Source organism: Lactuca virosa, chromosome 6 (genome assembly GCF_052849685.1).
Source record: "Lactuca virosa cultivar CGN04683 chromosome 6, Lactuca_virosa_CGN04683_v6, whole genome shotgun sequence".
NCBI classification, from domain to species: Eukaryota; Viridiplantae; Streptophyta; class Magnoliopsida; order Asterales; family Asteraceae; genus Lactuca; species Lactuca virosa.
Window position 1 is genome coordinate 266587569 of NC_136431.1, and position 23370 is coordinate 266610938.

Sequence of the window (23370 nt, forward strand, 5' to 3'; positions counted from 1 at the left end):
GTATTTCTCGTCATCAAAGTACACTACATCTTGACTAGCACGAGTTTGAGAAAATATGTTAGGCTCAAAATTGTCTAACTTTTATTTGTACACACTGAAAAACTTCTCGGTTTTCTTTTCAACATCGTGTATTAAGGACTTAACCTTCAAAGTAATAGTCGAGCTGGACATGAGATTCTTTTTTCTTACCATGAACATAACCAACCTTTGGAAGGCATGTTGAAAAAGACAAACTTCATTCGTGGATCCAAAATAAACGCAACATACATATAGAAGTTGAGTTTTCGATGTTGCCCAATACTTGTCGTATTTACTTTTCATATCGTCTCCTATGAAACAAAATTTGGGACTTACCGACCATTCTCGTATATGTTTATAAACATCACATAAATCTCCAAAAAAACGATGTGCCAACGAATTTGTTGCCATCAATATTAGGTCCATTTTGATATTAAATTTATCAAGAACTCAAACTTTGAAATCTTCTTCTTTAGGGTTTAACATATCATGCAAAGGTAGGATCTATCACAATAACCAAATTGTAGGGGCGTGTAACTCAATTAATATATAACCAAATATGGTGTTTAAATAGTTTTAAAATGTTGGTAAAACAATAAACTACATGTTGGAAAAAAAATTTAATTCAATCGGACTAATAACAAAGTACTTGTGATAGTTTAAAGTGGAGTGATATCCTGCCCAAGGCTGACCCAACAACTTTAATACCCTTGTTTAGAGGGTCGGTAACTCAGTCAATATAAAACCAAATAAGGCGTTTAAATAGTCTAAAATGCAGGTAAAACAACGAACTACATGCTAAGAAAAAATTAGGTCAATTGAATTAATAACGAAGTAGTTATGGCAAGTTAAGTGGAGTGATAATCATGCCCAACGCTGAAAAACAAACTATGGAATGGAATAGCATATTACCTTTAACTTCAAACTTGACAGAAACACGTTCCAAGTCCACAACAATCTTTAATAACTCGTACATCGAGTGTAGTTTCTAATGTTTCGTACGACCTTTTGTGTGAATTTAGCACTACTTTAGTGTTAGTCCAACCCATCTCTCACAATAAGATTAAGTATATGGGTCATACACCTCATGTGTAAGTGTTTGCCCCCATCGTACGTTCTTGGCAATTGTTGTAGAGTCTATTTTTTGTGATATATCAAACCTTAGGTAGTGGTCTTGGTAGCGAATGTTTTGTTAATAATGAAGGTCTTCATGAATTCATTATATATGTATTTTACTAGGCACTGTAACGCCCCGATTCTCAGGTATGGATTTAAATAAGAGGTTATTTGGTTTTATGTCCTACTCGACGAGTTGGTTGCCCTACTCGTCGAGTAGCAGCGGGGGTGGGATCGCGTGTTTAGTGACCTACTCGTCGAATCCATGAAGGGACTCGACGAGTAGGAGCTGGCAAATGAAACCCTAAATCTCGGGGTCTTGCACCCTATTTAAAGGAGCCTCAGCCTCCTTTCGTCTCTTTACAGTTCTGGAGAGTTCCTAAGAAAACCCTAATTCGTGTGGTGCCTATTTGTGTGTGTGTTAAGCTTGGAAAGAAGATTCTTGGAGGAGGAAAGGCTTGGAAGGCAAGGAAATTGGAGCAAGGAAGTGTGGGAATCAGATCATACCTCAGCTAGCATCTTCTGGAGGTATCAAGTTGCAATCTTTACTTCCCTTTCCTTCTAGATCTCTTTTCTTTTGGTTGAGTTTTAGGGTTTTATGGATTTTGAGTTGACATGGGGAGCTATGGGCTAGATCTGAAGTTGTAACTTCAGATCTGGACCCTTTCTAAGTCCTAGAGTCATAAAGTTGCGGGTTTGGGAGTGATTGAGACCCTCCTTGTGCATGAAACCCCATTAAGAGCTTAGAATTTCCATTAAGAGCCTTTTTAGCCATGCATACACGTAAAGTTTGCAACTTTACGTGAAAAGCATGCTCTAGAAGCTTGGATCTGTAATTTGGAGCCATTGCATGGCTTAAATGAGTCTGTATGACTTAAGGGCTGAAGGAACTCGGCGAGTCGCAAGGTTGACTCGGCGAGTCGTATGAAGATGGCCTTGAACTCGACGAGTTGGATGAGCAACTCGGCGAGTCCGATGAAGATTGCCATAGACTCGGCGAGTTGTATGAACAACTCGGCGAGTCGGATGAATTTTCTCCAGGATTTGTATGTGTGTGCATCCGTCGAGTTGCAAGAAGGAAACTCGACGGGTGGCCTTGAAGTTTGATCGAGAATCGGAGGAACTCGACGAGTCACCTCGATGACTCGGCGAGTAGCCGAGGGTACTCGGTGAGTTAAGGTCAACATGTACTGTTGACCTTGACTGAGGACTTTGACTTTGACCAGGGATTGTCTAGTGGGTTATGGAATACCTTATAAGGTTAAGGGCTTATGAGTATATTGTACTATGGTAATAGGTGGTGGAGCCTGTGTCAAGTGACCCGAGGGTTGAAGTTTATCTACCGAGTCGGCATCTGCAAGGTGAGTTATCCTCACTATATCGATAGGGTCTAAGGCACCAAGGCCGGCCCTTTAGTTGTTATCGTTATGGTATGCTACATGTAGATATGATCTGTTAGATCAGAATCAGGATAGACTATATGTTATGCTCTTATGATTCGTAGGGATTGACATGTTAGTGACCTGCTAGGTCAGTGCTCTAGTTATGAGTGATTGCTATGTTTGGTGATCAGTGAGATAGATATGTTTGATGATTGTATATGCCAGTATATGTTAGTATGCGCACATGCTTAATTGCTTGTTGCTTGGTTTGAGGCGGTCCTGCTCTGTGCTGAAGGCCAACACACCCTGTGAGCGGTCCGGGGAAACTGTAGGCCCACGTGGCGGTCCAGTCATGCCGAAGGCTCGGTATAGATTCAGTGGGACTGTAGGCCCTGTAGGGCGGTCCAGTCAGGCCGATGGCCCAGTATGCATGTTGATTGAATGATTGATGCGGATTTGGTATTATCAGTATGGTATTGGTATTTTGGGGGTAGCTCACTAAGCCCTCGGGCTTACAGTTTTCAGTTTATTGTTTCAAGTACTTCAGGAGTTCATGGCAAGGCGAAGGTGTGACCGTACCGCTCCTCATCCTTATGATCTGTTTTTGGGACACTCTGATGGAAAATGATTTGAGAATGTTTTGTAAACAAATACTATTTGGTTTTTATTATGGATTGAAAAGTTTAAATTTGGCATAAAATTTATGGATGTTACAGACACTATTGTAGTTTCACTTGTAATGTCCAAGTCCTAGTATACATTTTTCATCCGTTGAGTACTCTATAAATAGAGTAGGTGCATAAGTCGTTAGTAGCTTTTTCGCACTTTGTGAGCTTGTACTTTGTCTCTCTACTTCCGACTTGTACCAATCTGGATATTGTGTTGAATCAAAGATCTTATTTACATCTTGTGCTCAAATTGTACTCTGATTTACATATAAGGTTGATTGAACATCCTTTCAATTGGTATCGGAGTAGGAATCGACATATCATTGGAAGAATCTCATGTCAAATGGTGAGTTATATGTTGGTCACAACACATTTTATTGACGATGATCGAGTGATGCAAAAAAGAATAATTAAGTTTAGACCATTGGATAGTCATAAAGGGATATCACATTAGGCAAGAGATACTAGATTGTATCAATGAAATGACATAATTATAACTGTAGATAATGCAGTGCAAATGATAAAGCAATAAAATTTTTAATAAAAAAAAAAAGCTAACAAGCACATACGACGTGGGTAAACACTTACACATAAGGTGTATGTCCCATATACATAACCTTATTTTTATATAAGGGTTGGATCAACACCAAAGTAGTGTTAAATGCATGCAAAAGACCATATGGTACATTAGAAACTCCACTCAACGGATCGCAAGGTTTAAAGATTGAATGAAAGAACTAAAAGTGGAATCAAATAAATTTTTGTGCAACGATTGTCCCACTCCATGAAAATCGGCGTACAAGTTATTGAAGATTGTTCTAGACTTGGAACATGTATTTGTTCGGATTTAAGTTAAAGGTAATTCGTTATTTCATTACATTTATTTGTTTGTTTTCTTTTTTTTTTCTTTTTTGCATTGGGCAAAATATCACTCCACTTTAAATTGTCATAACTACTTTGTTTTTAATCTGATTGGCCCAAATTTTTATTTCAGCATGTAGTTCATTGTTTTACCTATATTTTGGAATAGGTAAACGCCTTATTTGCTTGTATATTGACTGAGTTACAAGTTACATACCCCTAAAGATGGTATATTAAAGTTGTTTAAGAAAACTAACATTTTGTTCATTGTCCTTGAGGCTGGGGGTTCTAGTCTCGTTGGGGACATAGGTGGATTCAGGAGTAGTTTAAGAGTAGAGTAGATTTGTCGTTCAAAAAAAATCATTTTGTTCATTGTGATAAATCATATCTTTGTAATAAATCATATCTTTGCACGAAAAGCTAAACCCTCCAAGTAAGAGCAATATAAAGTTTGCAGAGTTATGGTTGGCTTTCTTGAGAAACTTAATATCAAACGAACTTAGTACCAACGACAACAAAACCGTTAACACCTGTGTTTTTTTTGGAGTCATATGTGATTAATATAAACATTTATAATAATGGTCGGTAAGTCCCTAATTTTGCTTGATAGGCAATGATATGAAAAGTAAATACGAAAAATATTGGTGCAACATCGAAAAACTCAACAACTTTATATACTTTGTGGTTGTATTGGATCCACATATGAAGTTTTTCTTTCTTCGACGTGCCTTTGAGATGTAGGTTATGTTCACTATAACAGAAAAAAAAAATTGCATTTCCAACTCGGCTATTACTATTACTTTGAAGATTAAGTCCTTAATACTGGATCTGGAAAAGAATCGAGAAACTTTTTAATGTGCACAAGGAAAAGTTAGAAAATATAAAGTCTAACATATCTTCTCATACACGTGTTGGTCAAAATGTAGTGTGCGTTGTTGACGAGGATGACTTTGTGGGTGATTTCCTAATAGAAACAAAGAACCCCTCAACTTCAACGGAAACATAGTTGACGTGATTAAGTCCTTAATACTTATTGCCGATAACTCCATATAATAAGGAGTTTGATATTCTACTTTGGTGGAAACAAAAGGCATCTCGTTACCCGATTGTATCTCGCATGACAAAGAGTCTAATTTTAATTATTTATATACCTTTTATAGTATTTATTATATTTAACAATTTGTACGGTAATGTTGGTAGCTGTTTTAGGAATTCAAATTTCTATTTTGACGTCTAATGCAACTTCTAGTACAAACAAACGTATATTAGATGTGTACCAAACAAAATTCTCCACAACCATAATAAAGGCTTTGGTTTGCACTTAACATTAGGCAAAAAAATCAATAAAACCAATTGTAGACAACATAAAATAAGTTCTAAAAGATGATTATGTCGCCAAAGGTAACAATTTCTTGTTATTACTTAATTAACAAACCTTTGATTATGTATGTTATGATCCCACATCGGCCGAAAGTACTATAAGTTAGTGGCTTATAAGTCTAGGTGTCCCCTCCTCCTACAAGCTGACTTTTAAGAGTGAGTTCTACACTTGGGCTTAGGGCATGATGCGGGCCTAGTATGAGATGGGTCCGTATCAATGTACTAACTTCTTACTTCGTTTTATTTCTGGTTTACATTATAATTGGAAGACACGATATATAATCAAGGTAAAAATAGGAAAGAGCCAATAGAATTTCCCTAGCAGCAGCTAGTTGGTATATGATTTATTGGCTAATGGTTATTGCTTGTATGTGATATTATTGTTGACCATGTAACTGTTAAGTTGATATCAAATCATATGGGTATGATTAATGTTTAAATGGTATTTCAACTTTGAAATTGGAATGTTTGCCCATGTTATGTTTATATGTACTTGGAAATTATGATCAAAACTCAAAAAACATTTACTCACTTGGAAGGCATGCATGTTAAACTAGCACCCATAAATATATACAAATTTTTTGTATTTTTCACTAGGAAAATCATGTGTGGTCAAAATGAACTTCCAATCATACCAACATATTTACCTTTCTTACCGATAATAGCAATATATAACCTAAAACTTGTCAAATACATACAACTTTTATGTTATACATTGCCATTATCAAAAAAAATGCAAGTGCCTTGTTATTGGTTTACTTATTACAATTATCCGTAAAAATGTAACTATGTTGTTATGGGTTTACATATTACTATTAGCCGTGAAAAATATAAGTATGTTGCTACTATGAATTAAAATCAAATATCGTAGTCTAAATTTACGAAGAAAAAAAAAACGCTACAAAATTTGGAACTTGGGTCGATACTCTCAAATATATAAAACTTCAACACAACAAAATTTTGAATAACATGATAAAAATATAATACGGGTAAGAAGGTATTAAATCATAAGTAGAAGAAGAGGCTGAAATTTTTTAGAGCATCAAGTTGGTTTCATCACCTTCTCCATTTAAGAGCTCACCAACACAAAATTGATTCAAATTTTGATACATTTTCTTCCATTGTTGGACCATTTGCATGGATCTTTTGCAGTCTAGTTTTAGTCTTTCCAGTTCCATTTCAGAAGCTCCAGAAGAACCATGTTGCTGACAAAATTTATGAAATGATTAAATGTAAGAAACACTATTGTTCATATGATAATTATAATATTAAATTGATAAGATAATACTAACCTGAAGCTCATTAATCTGGTTGTTCATAGATTGAAGAGTGGTGTAGGTGGTGGCATCATAAGAATTGGATCGAGGAGTGATGAATGCATTAAGCTCTGAGTGTTCATCTATTGAAGAGTATTTCTCAAGTGGAGGTGGTAATGCCACGTGTCTTCTTCCCATTGGACCTTGATTATTATTATTTCCTGCTGTTCGAGGGTAAAGCGCTGCTGGTTGTCGCATAACAACAATATTGTTAACAGGACCTGCCACCACAACAAAGAAATATAATTTTTTTTCTTTAATTAAAAGAAAAGTAACTAAAATAATATTTTTTTAAAAAAACTTTACCTTTCGCATGTTTAAAAACACGAATGATATTACGAGTTTTAGTGTCCCAAACACGAACCATTCCATCCTCTGATCCAACAACCAATTGAAATCCATCCAATGCAAAACCCAAAGAGCATATCGCCTTACTATTACAAATACAAGAAAAAAGTTGGAATTAGATTATTAATTTAACAATATTATATTGTAAAAAAGTTTGGGTTTCACATACCTTTGATCAGATAATGTGCCAATGATATGCAAACCATAGTTGTTGTTGTTGTTATTGTTGGATGTAGTTTGAGCATTGAGTTCTGCAATGTATATTTTCCCATCTCTCCCACCAGCATAAAAAACATGTTCCCCTGGATCTAATGCAACTGCATCAATTATTGAAGGGAACACAATATTTCTCAACAATGTCCCTCTAGCTAGGCTCCATACCTGTAATTTAAACAAATTCATGAGGGCATTCATGTCTTTTTCCGAATATTTATGCAATATGTACCTTGCAAGTACGATCTAGAGAAGAAGATAAGATAATTGCATTGGATCCTCCATAGCCTGTAACAATGTCTGTTACAGGTAAAGCATGACCAGTGAAACTGTACTCATACAGATGTCCTGCTCTCTGTTGTCCTTCCTCATCAAATATCCTAATCACAATAGGTAGAAAATGTATGTGTTTTGAGTTTATTGGTGATAAACCCTAAAATTGCAGATCATGAATGTAAAAGGGTAAATGAGTAATTATACATACATCAGAAGTGACCAGACTCGAACAGTTCCATCCTCGGATCCAGAAATCAAAAGTGATTGATCATTAGAAAACACCAAGCAAGTAACAGGCCTATAATGGCCATGCCATTTCTTCAATAATCTACCTGTTGCAACCTATGATAAAAGATCAGTTTCTTACAATAAAGTGTATACAGTAAATCAAAATAATAGAGTTATCAATATAATTTGAAGAGTGATTTAGATAAAAGGAGAGAAATCGCTAAAAGAGGATTGATTGTTTCAGCTATTGACATCTCATTACTCACCTCCCACAAGTAAATATGACCAGAAACTCCTCCTCCTACTATGTAAGTGCCATCACTATTGCAAGCAAGAGGATTGATTGCTTCAGCTGGAAAACTCTTAACTTCTACCTGAGGCTGCAACAGCGAAAACCAGAACATAAGTGACAAATTTGATACTTTTCAAATGAAAAAGTTATATGAACTACATAAATAGTTATATAGTTTAATGTAGTGAATGTTGGGTGATTGAACTCCTATCAGAATCTAGACAACAGTAAGTAATTAAGAATTAAGCTATCATATTTCCCTTGCAATTCCACTGTATGTTGAAAACCTAATCGAACAATGTGTTCGAACATTTAGAGAAATGTGATGCAGTAATTACCTTGTTCCACGACCAGAAGAGAACGGAGCCAGAGGATGATGAAGAATCACGGAGCTGGGAGGAAGCAAGGAAGCGTCCAGCGACGGATACAAGGCCGTGAGGAGGAGAGGCGCATGAGCGGTAGCGGAGATGTTCTGCACCGGAACGAAGGCCCCAGCAACCGATTCCGGCTTCGATGGATGAAGAAGCGATGACTACTTCATCTTCCATTTATAGAGAATTTAAGGGCTTGATGGAGGTTCGGTTGTAGAGACGGCCGAGAATGCGGAGGAGATGGAAGCTGCAAGAAAATCAACCGATCGTGGGTTTAGGAACTGCAGTACGAGGGTTTTAAGCGTATCGTCCGCACATATGAAAAAGTTTTTTCAAAAAAACACAAATTTACCCTAATTCTTTAATTTTTTTTATTTTTTTTATTATTATTTTTTTAAATAGCATTGAGATTAAACAATTAACAAATCTACATAAAAGTCTCAAATTTATTGGAAAAGTTAATAAAGTCCTCAAAAAAAATTAACAAAAAAGTCCTGATTATCATTTTGTCCAAACTAACGAAAAATTCATTTTTTATATTTGAACAGCAAATGACATATTATGTGACTTTCTCAAAATAATGAAACTTTTCTGTTTAAAAACTTTTTTAGAACTTTTTTAAAACTTTTCCCAAAATTTTAGGATTTTTCTGTAGATTTCTCTTAACCTTATGATTGCACTTGGGGAGTGTTCGGCAAAATTAGCTGTTGGCGGATAACTTATAGTGAGTATCGGGTAGCTTGTAGCTTGTAGCGTTTTGTTAAACGCTATATGAAGTAACATTTGGATTTGGAGCGTTTTATTTAAACTAAATGCTAGAAGCTTGTAGTATCGAACGAGACTTTCTGTTCAAAATGGAACGTTTTGTCAAACGTTGGAAGCTCTTAAATGCTACGTGCCGAACACGCCCTTGGAAACTTTAACCTTCATAGGCTTTGGTTTTGCATTTGTTTGATTTTCATTTTTTGTCAATTTTGAACCCTTCGATCTTCCTCATATGCATTTCGATTGACCTGTTTTCACCCTATCAACTATAACTTTCATTTAGAAAGTTTGTGCATATATTCCTTGGTTTTAGGGGGTGTTTGATTGTTTTTTTAAACTCTAAAAGTGCTTTTGAGCAAAAGTATATTGACTTGTGGTGATAGCAAAAAAAGTTTTTTTTAGGTGTTTGGATTAGTTTTTGTGATGACAAAAATCAATAAGTCAATAAGTTTTAAAAAAATATTTGACTTAGAATCCCTTAAGTTTTCGGTATTTCTCTTAAGTTTGCTCCTCAATATCAATATAATTTGTAATTCTAGTTCCCAAAAGTTTTTTTTAATTTAAATAGTAATATCTATTTCACACCTTTTCCCACACAAAAAAAAAAAAAAAAAAAAAAAAAAAAAATTAACAATTTCACCCCACCTTTCGTAAGTCATATATGTTCGGATCACTAAGTAAAAAATAGAGATTATAAACAAACCTTTTGATATTTTTTTAGAATATTTTACATAGATGAATTAAAATACATGATAAACAATAAAGAAGGGATACAAGTGTATGTTGTTGTGTCGTCGTGTTGTTTGATAGCATTAATTTAAACAAATCTTTACTTCATTTCCCTTAAGTTCACTCCTAAACATCATTATAATTTGTAGTTTCTAAAAGAGTTTTTTAATTTAAAAATAATCTCTATTTCATACTTTTCTCCACCAAAATATGAACAGTTTAATTTTAACAGACTTATTTTGGTCTTTCATAAGTCCTATATATTTAGCTCACTATGTAAAAAAAATAGAGATTATAATATAGACATTTAAATATTTTTATAATATTTTACATAGGGAAATTAAGACATAACAAACAATAAAGATTATTATAAAACAAACTTTATGATATTTTATAGTTGCTAACAAACGAAAATTAAAATACATAAATTTTTTAACATATGGAAACTTTAAATTAAAATAATAATATTATAGGATTTACGGTTTTTTCTTTTAAGAAATCCCTTCAAAAACTAAAAGTAAATAAAGAAGGATAACTTACATATAAACTTCAATGTCATACAACTTTTTATGCTACCAACTTGACAAAGGCAAGAATTTTTAAGCGAATGGTTTGAAAGAGAGATGTTTTCTTGCTTCTAAGTGGCTTTATCTAATTCTTAAGCAAATGGCTCTTTATATAGAGAAATTTTTAGTGAAACTTTTGATCGGAACGGGAACTGTTGAGAAGAGTACACATATGTCTTTTCTATAACAAGTGAATTGCATTATGATGGTCTTGAACTATTGCTTAAAATTTTAACAAATAGAAAGTTGTGGTGGTAGTCTATGCTATTAATGCTTGAACTATATTACTCATAAATGAAAGTTGTGGGCTATTATTTGAAGGAGAATCTTGTAATAGTAGTATTTTTGTCATATACAAAAAAAGATTCTATGTATATGATGGACACTTGAATCTAACAGAACGTATAATCTGACTGATTGTTGTCTTCATTCAGATTTTTTCTAGAGGATGAAACTTCATAATATTTCAATGGTCTTCTATTTAGTTTATAATATTTTCGAGGTTTTCTTGAGAATGATTTGGATCTTTGGCATCTTTAAAAATGGAAGAAACCGGGTTTTCTGGAATTAAGGGGAAAGAGGAAATTTTAGATTATCCGGACCAGATGTGGGACTATATTTGACTAGCGTTTTATGGGTTCATTAAGTGAACTAATTTTTTGTTTATTTTTGTTTTCCTATTTTTATACTAAACTATTTTTAGTAATTGTTGATGTTGATGGTTGAAGGTAGGGTTGTTAATCGGGTTAACCCGATCGGATTTCGGATTAAACGGGTCGGGTTAGTCGGGTTTTTCTTGAAAAAATATTCACCTGAAACCCGACCCTAGTAAGGTACGGGTTAGTCGGGTTCGGGTTAATCGGGTTTCGGGTTAAACGGGTTGGGTTTTTCGGGTTGAGGTTGGAATGTAAAATGAATTTATGTTGTGTCATTTTAATACATAATCCACATGTATAGGGACTTAAAATGTAAAGTTGGTATACGATATGAATTTATAAACGGTGAATAAAATTGGTAAACTTTACAACACATTAAGAGGAGAGGAAAATTATACCATTTTATACATCTCCATACATAGTAATTTTACTCTCTGGTTTGTTTAAATAAGAAATATGTATTAGTTGTAAAATCTCATGGGATCTTGAATTCATGTCATTCAACGCAATAAAAGAGTTTTGGTAATAAATTCTTAATCGGGTTATTCGGGTTGACCCGAAACCCGAATTGTTTTGAAAAAATCAACCCTAAACCCGACCCTAATAACAATTCGGGTTAGTCGGGTTAACCCGTATAACCCGGTTAAGAGTTCTAACCCTACTATTAAACCTGATCCTAATTACCTTATTCGGGTTCGGGTTTTTTTGACACCCCTAGTTGAAGGTAATATGTTTCGTATATTGTACTTTATTTTTGGTTTTGCTTTCGATTTTGACTTGCACATCACCGATTTTACTTTTTATCCTTTAACTTGTTGATTCTAAACCAGGTTTTACTTGGTTTCATTACCTATAACTAATTACAGATGACATCACCTTTTTTCTAGTCAAAATAAATAATGCGGGAGATGAACATGAAGTAGGTGTAGGTGAAGGTAGTAATAATATATAATATCCAAATGCCAAGTAGTGCGACTATACATTATATAAAAATGTGACAACATCATTACCAACAATGAATCACAAATACAAGTTCTCCATATTTTGTTCCTAAATCTCTACCTCAGCTTACGTCAGCAACAAGTCAGCAAATCCTGTGTTGTTGTATGTACCTCTGGAATGGAATTGAATCACACGGGATTCATGATTCCGGACTTTGTGCGTTGAGCTATTTCTCTTTCCCGTCTATGCATAACCCGTAAAAACTCATCCGAACATAAATGCCCATCTTGATTTGCATCAAATAAGTGAAAAATCAGCTCAATTACATTCTCACTCAACGATATCCCACATACCTGCATACAAAACATAACATAAGTGATAAGACTAATGCTTTTAAATTCCTCAAATGGAGAAACACGGGGGTATTTTAGTAATCTTACATGAGAAGCAGCTCGTTGAAAATCATTCCTAGTCAAAAACCCGTTGATTTTTCCGTAGCTGAAAAGGGCAAGAGAAAAGGGTTGCAATCTTTTACGTAATTCAGCAAAGTTTTTAAATTCCTCAAATGAAATCCGTATGTCTTTCAAGTGAGACTCATGATCCAACTCATCAACACGATCAAGCAACCTGTTCATATGTCGTATATCACCAGATGCCACCATTGACAACACAAAATCCTTAGCTGATATTGTCCCACTTGATTTGAAATCATAATGTGAAAACTCCAACCATATCATCTAATACATAATGCAATAATAAAAGGTTTATCAGACATAGGGTTAAAAAATATAAAAGTACAATGAAATTATGTACCTCATGGTGGAGATCCCGTAGAAATTGAACAAATTTTTCAAGTTGTAAGCGTTTGTTTCCATCTTCACCAAAAAAGTAGTTCACAAGTCCTCCATTTTCTAAACGACCTCCAACTTTAAATCCAGTGCGATTTCCACCCTTCTGATAAGCGCCTTGTCTATTATGACCTCGCATTAAAGCCATCACTTTTTTAAATTCTTCTCTATCTATCTCCCTGTGGGTGGATTCACACAAAATTAAGCCACTCAGTAATATAAAAAGGTTTCAAGCATTTTAAAATGGCTGCTTAGCTTACCCATCATTGTCGATGTCAAACATTTTAAAAGCGACTGAAAAGCTGGACTCGGGTATGCTGAGTAGTGTAACAAAAAATATATACCTGTGAAGAAAAAAAGATATTAGTAATAAGGAACAAAAAATAAAAGATCTAAAATCCAAGAACTCACTCTTTAAAAGATATGAGCCCATCATTGTTGACATCAAAAAGCATGAAAAATTCTGAAGGAGCACAATGCAATTCTCCTGGACGTCTTTCTCCTCTAAGAGATCCATCGCGTACAAGGTTTGATTCAGAAGGAGGGAATACAGGAACAATTGCACGCATCAAATCGCCAGGTGTCATAAGAATTTCCCCTCTTGTAGTCCTGACTGATGCAAAGTATTCAAATACCTTCAAACAAAACAAGGTTTGACTTTTAATTCAACTTATAATAAATTCAACATCTTTTTAATATGTAAGAGACCTTTGGAATCATATCCACCATAGATATGCTAGAACCAAGGTCAGTGTGCCTGCCATAAAACATACAAAAAGGTTTGGAAGTTGAAAGACTTATTACAAAACGAGAAACAATAGGCAAGTTGAAGTTGAACAATTGTGTAGAAATATATAATCCCAAATAGATCTTATCTTATTTTAGATGACCACACTGTTCTCACTAGTCACTACAATAAACAGCATATAGATAAGGTATCATCTAAGAGAGCAATTAGGAGCTGAAAGTTCATTCAATAACAAAATTCTTTTTTTTTTCTGTACCTTTTGAGGAGGACTTAACATCCTCAATCTTTTCTCATAGTTGAAGAAGATTCTTCTCCGCAACGCATCTGTACAGACATCAGAACAATCAACGATCAACAGCTTGTTGCATTTCCAAATAACACGTATTTGGATCGGAACTTGACAGGAAACCCTAAGCCGAAAAACTTTGGAGCATTATTAATCCCCAAATTCATGAACATAACAATTTGGGTGAAAGCTTCGAACACAAAAGAATAATAATAAAAACGCTAATTCAATCCGATAGAACGAACGTTTACCTCTGATGAAGAAACTAGAACTTGACAAAGGCTGGCCGTCGTACAATTCCTTAAATCTGTCAGCAGTTGCCGTCATCCAATCAGCAAAACCCAAAGCTGATTTCACCGCGTATGTCGACGATACAGAAGGTGAGCACCAGTAAAGAGAGATCCCGACGCCGGTGCCTGCGACGACGGCGGAAAGCCATCGCAGTAAACTAGGGTTTCTGTTATGAGAATCGGGGGCGGCGGTGGTGATTGATGTTGCGATCAATGAAGGTGGTGTTGAGGATATTGAACGGATTTGGTGGTGAATGGAGGGAGTTGATCGCCTGAGAGAAGACATGGTTGACGAATCTGGGAGTGATTGAAACTTGAAAGTCGGTTTTGATTAACCGGCGATAAATAACCGCCATGTTGCTTTATAAGCGGCATTTGCCCACAGGTTCGTTAAGCCGTTGACCGTCTTCCTTTCCGTTTTCTTTTTCTTTTCTCTGAATAATAAAATAATTATTATCAATAATAATATATTTCAAGAAAAACTAATAAAACTATAGATAGAAAAAATATGTTTTGTTTATATTATAATTCAAAATATTCATCATCATTTTCCATTTTTCATAATTAAAGTAAAAAATAAAGTAACTCTAGAAGGTGTTAATATATATGGTATGTTTGATAAAAATAGTTGGAAGTCGAAAATTGTATATTCTATTTGTATAAAAATACTTTATAAAATTAGTTTTAAGTTATTAAAATGTATAAAACTACACAAAAGCTAAAATTTTCTAAAACCTATTTGAAATAGTTTTTGGATTATAAAATTTTGTTACAAAATAAAAGTGATAAATACTCTCAAATAAAGTTTGTTATAAAAGAAGAAAACTAAAAACCTAAAAGCTCGTAAAATCTTTAAAATATTTGTTTCTAAATGCTTCCATAATATTGATTAAGTGGGTAAATAGTTGTTTGGCAGTGAAGTACGTATTAATCTATAAGGCTATATGCTATACATGTCCCACATTTAGGAGGGTGCTAATGTGGACCTTTGGCTCCGATGTGAACACCATGCCTCTTACGACAACCCCAAAGATTCGAAACTTCATCGTAGTGATGCCTTGTTGCTTGTTGCTTTTTCCCCTTTTCTTCCGATGTAATTGTGCATTAGAATTTGTATATTGCTCCTAAAAAATGAAAGACAAATATAATATGGTTTGAAAGATGAAAGATAAGAATTATGTGATACTGAGGTGACTCGGAATTGTTAAAGATGAAAATAAATACAACACATAACCTAGGGCTACATTTGTTTAAATATATATTTAGATCTTTTTGTACTTTGTCATATAAATACATAATTTGATTATTTGTTTAGTTTAATAAAAATATATTTAATATATATATATATATATATATATATATATATATATATATATATATAAGAAAAAAATAAAATTATTTTTTTAATGATTTTACTATTTAACTTTTAATATTTAAAAGGTAAAATGTTATATTGAAAAAAAAATATAAACAGATAAAATGAAACTTATAATATTTAAAAAGTAAATGCTATACTAAAAAGTATAAAATGATACTCATATTCTTTGATTGAACCCCAAAATTTTTAATTTGAGACCTCCTTTACCGGATGCCCAAGCTTTACCCAATGAGCCGCCACCAAGAGAATGGTTTTGCAAAGTATATTTGCGAAGTTACTATATTTTGCAAAGCATAATTTTTTTAATTAGTACAAGCTTAATAATTAATTTATAACAAACAATCAAATATAATGTATAGGAATACTAATTACTCAATTTTTTGTTGGCCAGTTGAAAATTAAATGCCGATATTTTTATTGGTAAGACTTTAATGTAAAAATATGCTATCATTCATTAATGATGATCATTATAAATTAGTCAAGGTTTGGTATGGTCATGTTTCATGCCCATGGTTTGCTAGCGAGTTTATTCCATGCCCATGGAATTAAAGAATGTTTTTAAGGCCGATGGTTTGTTAGTCCATGGAATTGATTGAATCATCTTTTTGAGGCCCATGGTTTATCTTAGCAGAATAGTTATTCTATTTTTTAAATTCAATTTGGGACATATATTACCTGAAATAAGATTATATGATTGCTCTATATTTATAAAAATTTAGTGTGTTTAGTTTTTATTTTACTTTTGGTTATATTGTTTCAGTTTCTTGTGGTTGTCTTTTGATATAAATAAAATGATTTTTCTACTATTTTTTATATATTTTATATTTTTAACTAATTTTAGTTTTTAAAAAGTAAAAATAAATGAACCCATCTACCCCTCCCCACACCTACACTCTTCGTTAGGGCTGTCAAAAAGTTGGTAGTCAATATGTTTGGCTAACGGGTGATTTGAGTGGAAGTTCTTGGTCTATCACTTTGTGCATGGACTCCATCTGCCTTCAAAAAAGTGGCTTCATCTTGGGGTGAGGTTCTTTTTATCGATGAGGATGAAGATGGCCCAGCTGGATCCGGTAGGGTTTGTATTAAAACCTCACATATGGATAAAATTGCAGGTAAGGTGGCAGTTGATATTGGTGGCCATAAATTTACATGTTTTGTCATAGAAGCGTCATATTGGATTCCCACTATTGAAAATATTGACCAAGATGAACACAAAGAAAGTGGGCAAGAAACTCATTCAGACTCATAATCTGAACATGAAGAGGGAGAGATTTTTTGGAAGTTTTGATAATGTTGAAACAAGGGCTAACGATGAACAAGATAATTCAGTTCATACAAGAGGCGATGATCATAATCAAGGTAAAAGTGGCGGGTCAAATCCGAATTCCCCAGACCATTATGCACACTCTACTTCACAGAAGGGAGGAGTTAAAGATATGGATATGGAAGATATGAATGTGAAAGAAGCATGAGAATTCACCCAAAGAAAGAAAATATGAGGATATGAAAATGTTAATCAGGAATGTGGTGTAGAAGAAATTGTAAAACCTGGTATAGTAGATAAGGAGAAATCAGTCCAAGGTGATAATTTTGCATCCCTATCGAGGGCGCCTGGCTTTAAAAATTTTGGTAATGATAAGGAGGTTGAAAATACTTGTACAACTCGTTTTGCTGACTCGTTTTCTAATTCTAATGGGGTTAATTCTCGTAGTCGATCTAGTCATAATGGCAAGAAGTATAAGTCAACCTCAAAACTGGATGTAGCAAATGTTATTGCTAGATTTATTGAGGTTGGAACAAAACTTTGGTATGGTATGACATGTGTTAGTGATAATATGGAATCTATAATTAAACAAAATGGGTGTGGAGCTAGTAAACAAATGAATATTATGACTATTAATGTTTGTGGTTTGGGTAAGAAGGAAAAAAGAAGTCGTATTTCTTTTCTTTGTTCTCGAATGGGGGTTTCTTTTAGTGGGATGCAGGAAATTAGATTAACTACAATTGATTTGTTTTCATTAAAGAGTATTTGGGGTAACTTTTCTTTTGAATTTGCTTCGTCTAGTGCTCGAGGCATGTCAGGCGGTATTAGTTCTCTATGGGATCCTGTTGTGTTCTCTAAAAAGAATATTACTTCTTTGGAAAACGTCCTCATTGTTGAAAGGGTATGGATTTTTTTAACCTTCATTGTTTTATGGTTAATATTTATGCTCCACGGGAAGAAGGTAGAAAATGCTTTGGGAATATTTGTCTCGGTTTACGAAAAGAAATAAGGGTGCTTATGTTCTATTTTGTCATACCCCCAAACCGGAACGGTGTAAAAGTTCGGGGGTGGAGGACGTCATGTATAGTATCAAAACAATTAAATAATAGTAATCAAAGCAACAACAACCATTGTATTAATAGTATAATGTTTACATTACATTCGAATCATACACGATTGACTCCAAAAGTAAATAACAAGTAAAGACTCAAAGTTACTATGCTCCATCTTCTTGAATCCGGTGCGTGTACCTGTCTACTAATGTCCTGAGAATACAAGTAGGTTTGAAAGAGTATCAGCATTAAGCTGGTGAGTTCATAAGCGTTTTGTTTTAGAAAACAGGTTCTATGTTCTTTCGAAAAGTGCGTTGTGTTTCTCCAGAAAACCTTATATTCTCAGATGTAATGAATGTTAAGTAAAATGATTCTTAGTAGTTCCTCCTGCGAGTACTTAGTGTGTACAAATCATATACAATCCATATCGAACAAACAATCGATTGTGTAGTTCTGCCCCAAGCCCACAACCAAACAAGGAACAGGAAATGAGGCGGAGACCACACATTCCACTGGTTGTCGGATCTTCATGTATATAACCCTGAAGTATTCACTAAGTACTTACAAAGTTAACTATAGTGGTCCTTTGAAATCTATTGATAATGTTCCTCAAGAAAATCCAATATTTTCTTATTGAAAGCATGGTTAAACCCATTCCTTCTATAACTACTTATTTCATACTAGTTATGTATAAACCAATATCGAACAATCGGTTAATTGTGTAGATCTGCCCTAAACCCACAACCAAACAAGGTACAGGGAATGAGGCGGAAACCACACATTCCACAGTCTATCGGATATTCTTCATACGTAACCCGGATGCATAAATTAAGGAATTATAGAATTAATAATGAATATTCGATAGTTGAATAATAAACCAATTGTTTGAAAAGTACTGATGTTTTATCCTGGAAAATCCTATATTTTCCCTAAGTGCAAGTTATTGAATTATATGTTCCAAACCAAAGAGTATAAGAATCTACCATACTTATGTTGTTTACGCATTGTTCTGTTTGAAAACCCTGGCTACCACCAGTAATGTATAGTATGTCCTGTAAACTAGAAGTGTTGTTAATACCCTCCTGTGATCACTTAGTACATACGAGTTATAGAAATCTAGATCGAACAGACAGTCGATTGGGTGATTCTGCCCTAAGCAAACAACCAAACAAGGAACAGGAAATGAGGCGGAGATCACACATCCCACACGCATGTCGGATGTTAATTTCATATTACCCTAGTGTACATACTAAGTCATCACATAGTTACTAACCCTGTTGACTGTTTTTAGGTATATTATTACGTGAACGAGTCGTTGTTTCCCCTGTGAGTTCTTATAACCATGCTGATGGACGATAACCAATATGATGTACTTCAGACGTCGAAATCTGAAATGACGTTTTTCACCCTTGGTTGACTGTAGCTAATAGTCAGGGTGCGGGATTGTCAGTCCCATATAGATCTATACACAAACTCACGCTCTCCCTCCAGGAGACTCTGCTTCCTAAGGAGTAGACTTCCCAGAAGTCGTGTCTCACACTGTAGTTCTCTCAACGAATCCACGAATAATACTATGAAAAACCCCTTTTTGTTATTAACATGAATCCTTATAAAAATAGTACCTTTATTTCATAATTTCATAAGTTTGTTTCCTTGTTTGAAAATTGTGCTTGTGACGTTTGTATCTTAACATGTTTTGTAAAACTGATTGCAAGTCTAGTAGTAACAATGTTTGTCATGTTTAGTAACTTCTACGTTCAATGTGTGCTAATGATAGGAAAATATAATAAACCAATTTATTTTTTCAAACAGAAGATTACTTGTGCTTTTACTTGTATTCCCCCCCCCCCCATTTAAAACATTAAAAGAACGGAAAATATAGGGGTATGAACTCACCTGATTGTGAGTGACTTGGATGAACGATAAAGATAGGATGCTTGGTATGCTAAGTGAAGTCCCAAGCACAATACGGTCCTATTAAGCACATATTAACATGTATAGGCCTACAATTAGTGTCTAAAAAACTAACAAGCATAGGAAACAACCTTAGAATGTAGGAAACACTTACAATGAAGTGTTAGAACTGAAAATGAGGGACAGAAGGGAGTTCACGGCCAACCACTATGGGTTCACGGCCTAAGATGTGTTAACGGCCCATGAACACATGAAGGGTTCACAGCCCACACATGAACATTTGAAGGGTTTACAGCCCATCTATGAAGGGTTCACAGCCGTGAACTCTTGAAGATCATAAAGATGGTGATGAAAGTGATGAATCAATGGATGAATATGAAGCACTTTACATGGATAAGACGAATAACAAGTGAAAAGGGGAGAATCACTTACGTTTGTGCGGTGGAAAGAGGGCTTTTGTTGGATGAGTCTAGAGAGAGTCTTGAGGGGTTTTCGGCCAAGGAGGGAAGAAATGAGGAGTAAATGAAGGAAACATATATATATATATATATATATATATATATATATATATATATATATATATATATATATAGAGAGAGAGAGAGAGAGGGGTTCACAGCCCACTCATGGTTCACAGACGTGAACCTAGTTTGCAGCCGTGAACACCCTTTGATGAGTTTTCTGGTTCGATTGCATTCCTCAAATTCCAAGCTAAAACTCCTCAACATCCAATCTTTAAGTGTACTAGGCTTAGAGACTCTCAAACCGACCCTAAACACAGTAAAACCGAAGCAGAAACAAGTCTGACTTTCTATTGATCGAGTTGACTTACAGATAGAGATTTCGGGTTGTCACATATTTGGTGATTTTAATGTTGTTAGATGGAGCTATGAAAGATTGGATTGTGTTTTTAATCAAATAACTGCTGATGATTTTAATGAATTTATCTTGAACAATGAGTTGTTAGAAGTGCAGATAGGAGGATTTTATTTCACTAGATTTAGTTCTAATGGAGTTAAACTTGGTAAATTGGATCATTTACTTATATCGCATGAAATGGGAACTTGTCTTCCTAATATTACTTCGATGGCCCTTGACCTTTCTATTGCAGATCACCGACCTATATTTTTATCTCAAAAGGTTGTAGACTTTGGTCCTAGACCCTTCAACATTTTCAATTCTTGGATGATTCAGGATGGGTTCGATCAATTATTTCTTTCTTCATGGGATTCTGATCAATCTAATGGTATTCATGGGGCTTTCATTAACTTTAAAAACAAGTTGTATACTTTTAAACAAGATATTCGACATTGATGGAATTTGAAGAACGGCTTTCGTGCAAGTGTAACATCCTATTCTGGATTGTTTTGTGATTTATGGCCCGTGGGCCTTAATCCGAGTATGAGAAGGTTTTGAGGCTTTGAAGGAGAAATGTTTAGGCCCTTTTTGGGATCTGGGTAAGGTAGGTTGGGTGATAAAAGAGTTTGGTTTGTGCTTTAGATCCCAAATGTATTGTTAAAGGTGCTGGTACGGGCTTTTTATGAATTTGGATATGAGTTCGAGTGGGCTTCAGGAGGAATAAATTTGATAGAAGTGCGGGGCTTCTCTTTACCTTTTCGTGGATATAAGGATCGTCGGAAACGGATTTATAACGAAGAAGTTATGGCCTTCAGAAGTTTCGTGGTTTCAGGGTTAGCCGAGTACGCTGGGCGTACACAAAGAGTACGCGGGGCGTACTAGTGAAGAAGGCAGTACGTTGGGCGTACTTTGGAGTATGTTGGGCGTACTGACCAGGATGGTCGCGAATGTTCTTCGGAGTACGCTGGGCATACCATATGTACGCTGGGCGTACGCCAATCAGACCTGAACCCTATTTTAAGGTCTTGGACCCTATTTAAGCTCCTTATCTCATAACCTAACCCTAATATCTTCAGCCTCCATTCCTATAAACCCTATAAATCGACCCTAAGCCTCCATTGGAGTGATTCTTGAGCTTTTTGGTGTTTTAGTGAAGTTTTTGGTCCTTATTGTGGAAGAAGGAGTTCCTTGAGGAAGCATTGCTTGGCGTGGAGCTTGTGGATCCAAGCCCTAATCATATTGATCTAGCTCCAGGAAGCATAAAGTTTGAATCTTGGTGGATTTCTTATGTAGATCTAGTGGGGTGATGTCTTGCTATGTGTGCTCTTGGAGTAAAGAAGAAGCTTTGGAGAAGAAGGAGTGAGAGTCCAAGCCCTTGGATCTGAGCATATCTATGTTGGAAGCATCATATAGAGGTATAACGCTTCAACCTTTCTCACTCTTTTGATTTGTGCATCATAGTGGAGTATTTTAGGGTATTTGTCCCAAAGTTGGAGACTTTATGAGTTATTGAGCTCCATAGACTATGACCAACCCCTTTGAGTGTATATAATGGTGTTGTATCATAAAAATCAGGTCTTGGATGTTGAGATTGAGCCATGCATGTAACATCCCAAATTTCAAGCCCAATTTTTTTCATTTTTAATTAAGTAATCCACAACATAGTTTACCAAAACATTTCCCATGCTATGACTTTTGCAAACAGAAATATAACAATGTGTCTGAAAATCATATTGTCAAAGTAAAATAAATCAGAGTACATTCCCAGAAAACTCCATGCGGAAATCATGTGTGTGTGTGATGCGCTGCTACACCGCCGACTCCTTCCCCTTAGACGAAGAGGTACCTGAAACCAAAACTAAAACTGTAAGCACAAAGATTAGTGAGTTCCCCCATCATACCACATACCATACAACCACATAGCATATAAACTGTCGGGCAATTATGGAGTGCCCGTCCTACCCATGTCAAGCCATTCTGGGGTGCTGACCTACCCACGTAAAGCCATTATGGGGTGCTGACCTACCCATGTCAAGCCATTCTGGGGTGCTGACCTACCCATGTCAGGCTATTCTGGGGTGCCGACCTACCCTTCGGTCTTTCAACCGAACACGTGGACTATTTCACCCCTACTGCTAACACATAATTCCATATCTCTATCATATTGTCAGACGTATCTTGGGTGTCCGACCTACCCATTCGTCCTAATGACCGATTCGGGGACTAGTCCCCTCCTACTGTTACCATCTCACATAACATAGCAACTAGCATAGTCACATATCAAGCAAACTAGCATACTCGCATAGCAAACAATAGCAGACCAGCCAATTATCACAAAGACAATCATCCCAGCTAAACATCTACTAGTAGGTCGACCTTGTTGCCGTAGACCCACTTCTACTGGAAGGTAACCCACCTCGATGTCGTGTAGTGTCTGAACTGTCCTCGGTGTGAAGGTCGGCTCTCCTCGACCCCTCGATCCCTACACGACAACCCTTAAGTCATCAATCAGAACAAACAACCCTAACCAGGGTTAACCCTTAAACCAAGCAAGTCAACATTGGTCAAAGTCAACACCCAGTTGACCTGAATCGCTGAGTTGGTC

General features: G+C 35.3%; 2 protein-coding genes across 2 annotated transcripts; both read right to left on the minus strand.

Moving 5' to 3' along the window:
* Positions 1-6331: 6331 nt before the first annotated feature.
* On the minus strand, positions 6332-8764 carry RID3 (Transducin/WD40 repeat-like superfamily protein). Its single transcript, XM_079054448.1, has 8 exons — positions 8437-8764; positions 8073-8186; positions 7787-7920; positions 7535-7682; positions 7259-7470; positions 7048-7175; positions 6718-6962; positions 6332-6630 (listed from the first exon to the last, which is right to left on the minus strand). The coding sequence occupies exons 1-8, from the start codon at positions 8644-8646 to the stop codon at positions 6460-6462; spliced, it is 1362 nt and encodes a 453-aa protein (XP_078910574.1). The 5' UTR covers positions 8647-8764; the 3' UTR covers positions 6332-6459.
* Positions 8765-12111: 3347 nt separating this feature from the next.
* Positions 12112-14645, minus strand: LOC145121096 (calcium-binding EF hand family protein). The gene is made up of 7 exons (XM_079056870.1): positions 14261-14645; positions 13980-14047; positions 13387-13610; positions 13236-13319; positions 12941-13154; positions 12568-12864; positions 12112-12480 (listed from the first exon to the last, which is right to left on the minus strand). Exons 1-7 carry the CDS (start codon positions 14583-14585, stop codon positions 12316-12318), a joined length of 1377 nt encoding a protein of 458 aa, XP_078912996.1. The 5' UTR covers positions 14586-14645; the 3' UTR covers positions 12112-12315.
* Positions 14646-23370: the final 8725 nt, after the last annotated feature.

Bases quoted from the DNA above. Each gene is read 5' to 3' on its own strand.
- LOC145121096 (XM_079056870.1), bottom strand. From the start codon at position 14,585: ATGTCTTCTCTCAGGCGATCAACTCCCTCCATTCACCACCAAATCCGT. The intron at 13,155-13,235 runs GTAAGCTAAGCA...ATCCACCCACAG, and splicing joins TTTGACATCGACAATGATGG to GGAGATAGATAGAGAAGAAT. The intron at 12,865-12,940 runs GTACATAATTTC...ATTATGTATTAG, and splicing joins TACGGGATCTCCACCATGAG to ATGATATGGTTGGAGTTTTC.
- RID3 (XM_079054448.1), bottom strand. From the start codon at position 8,646: ATGGAAGATGAAGTAGTCATCGCTTCTTCATCCATCGAAGCCGGAATC. The intron at 7,921-8,072 runs GTGAGTAATGAG...CTTTTATCATAG, and splicing joins GTCATATTTACTTGTGGGAG to GTTGCAACAGGTAGATTATT. The intron at 6,631-6,717 runs GTTAGTATTATC...AAATTTTGTCAG, and splicing joins ACCAGATTAATGAGCTTCAG to CAACATGGTTCTTCTGGAGC.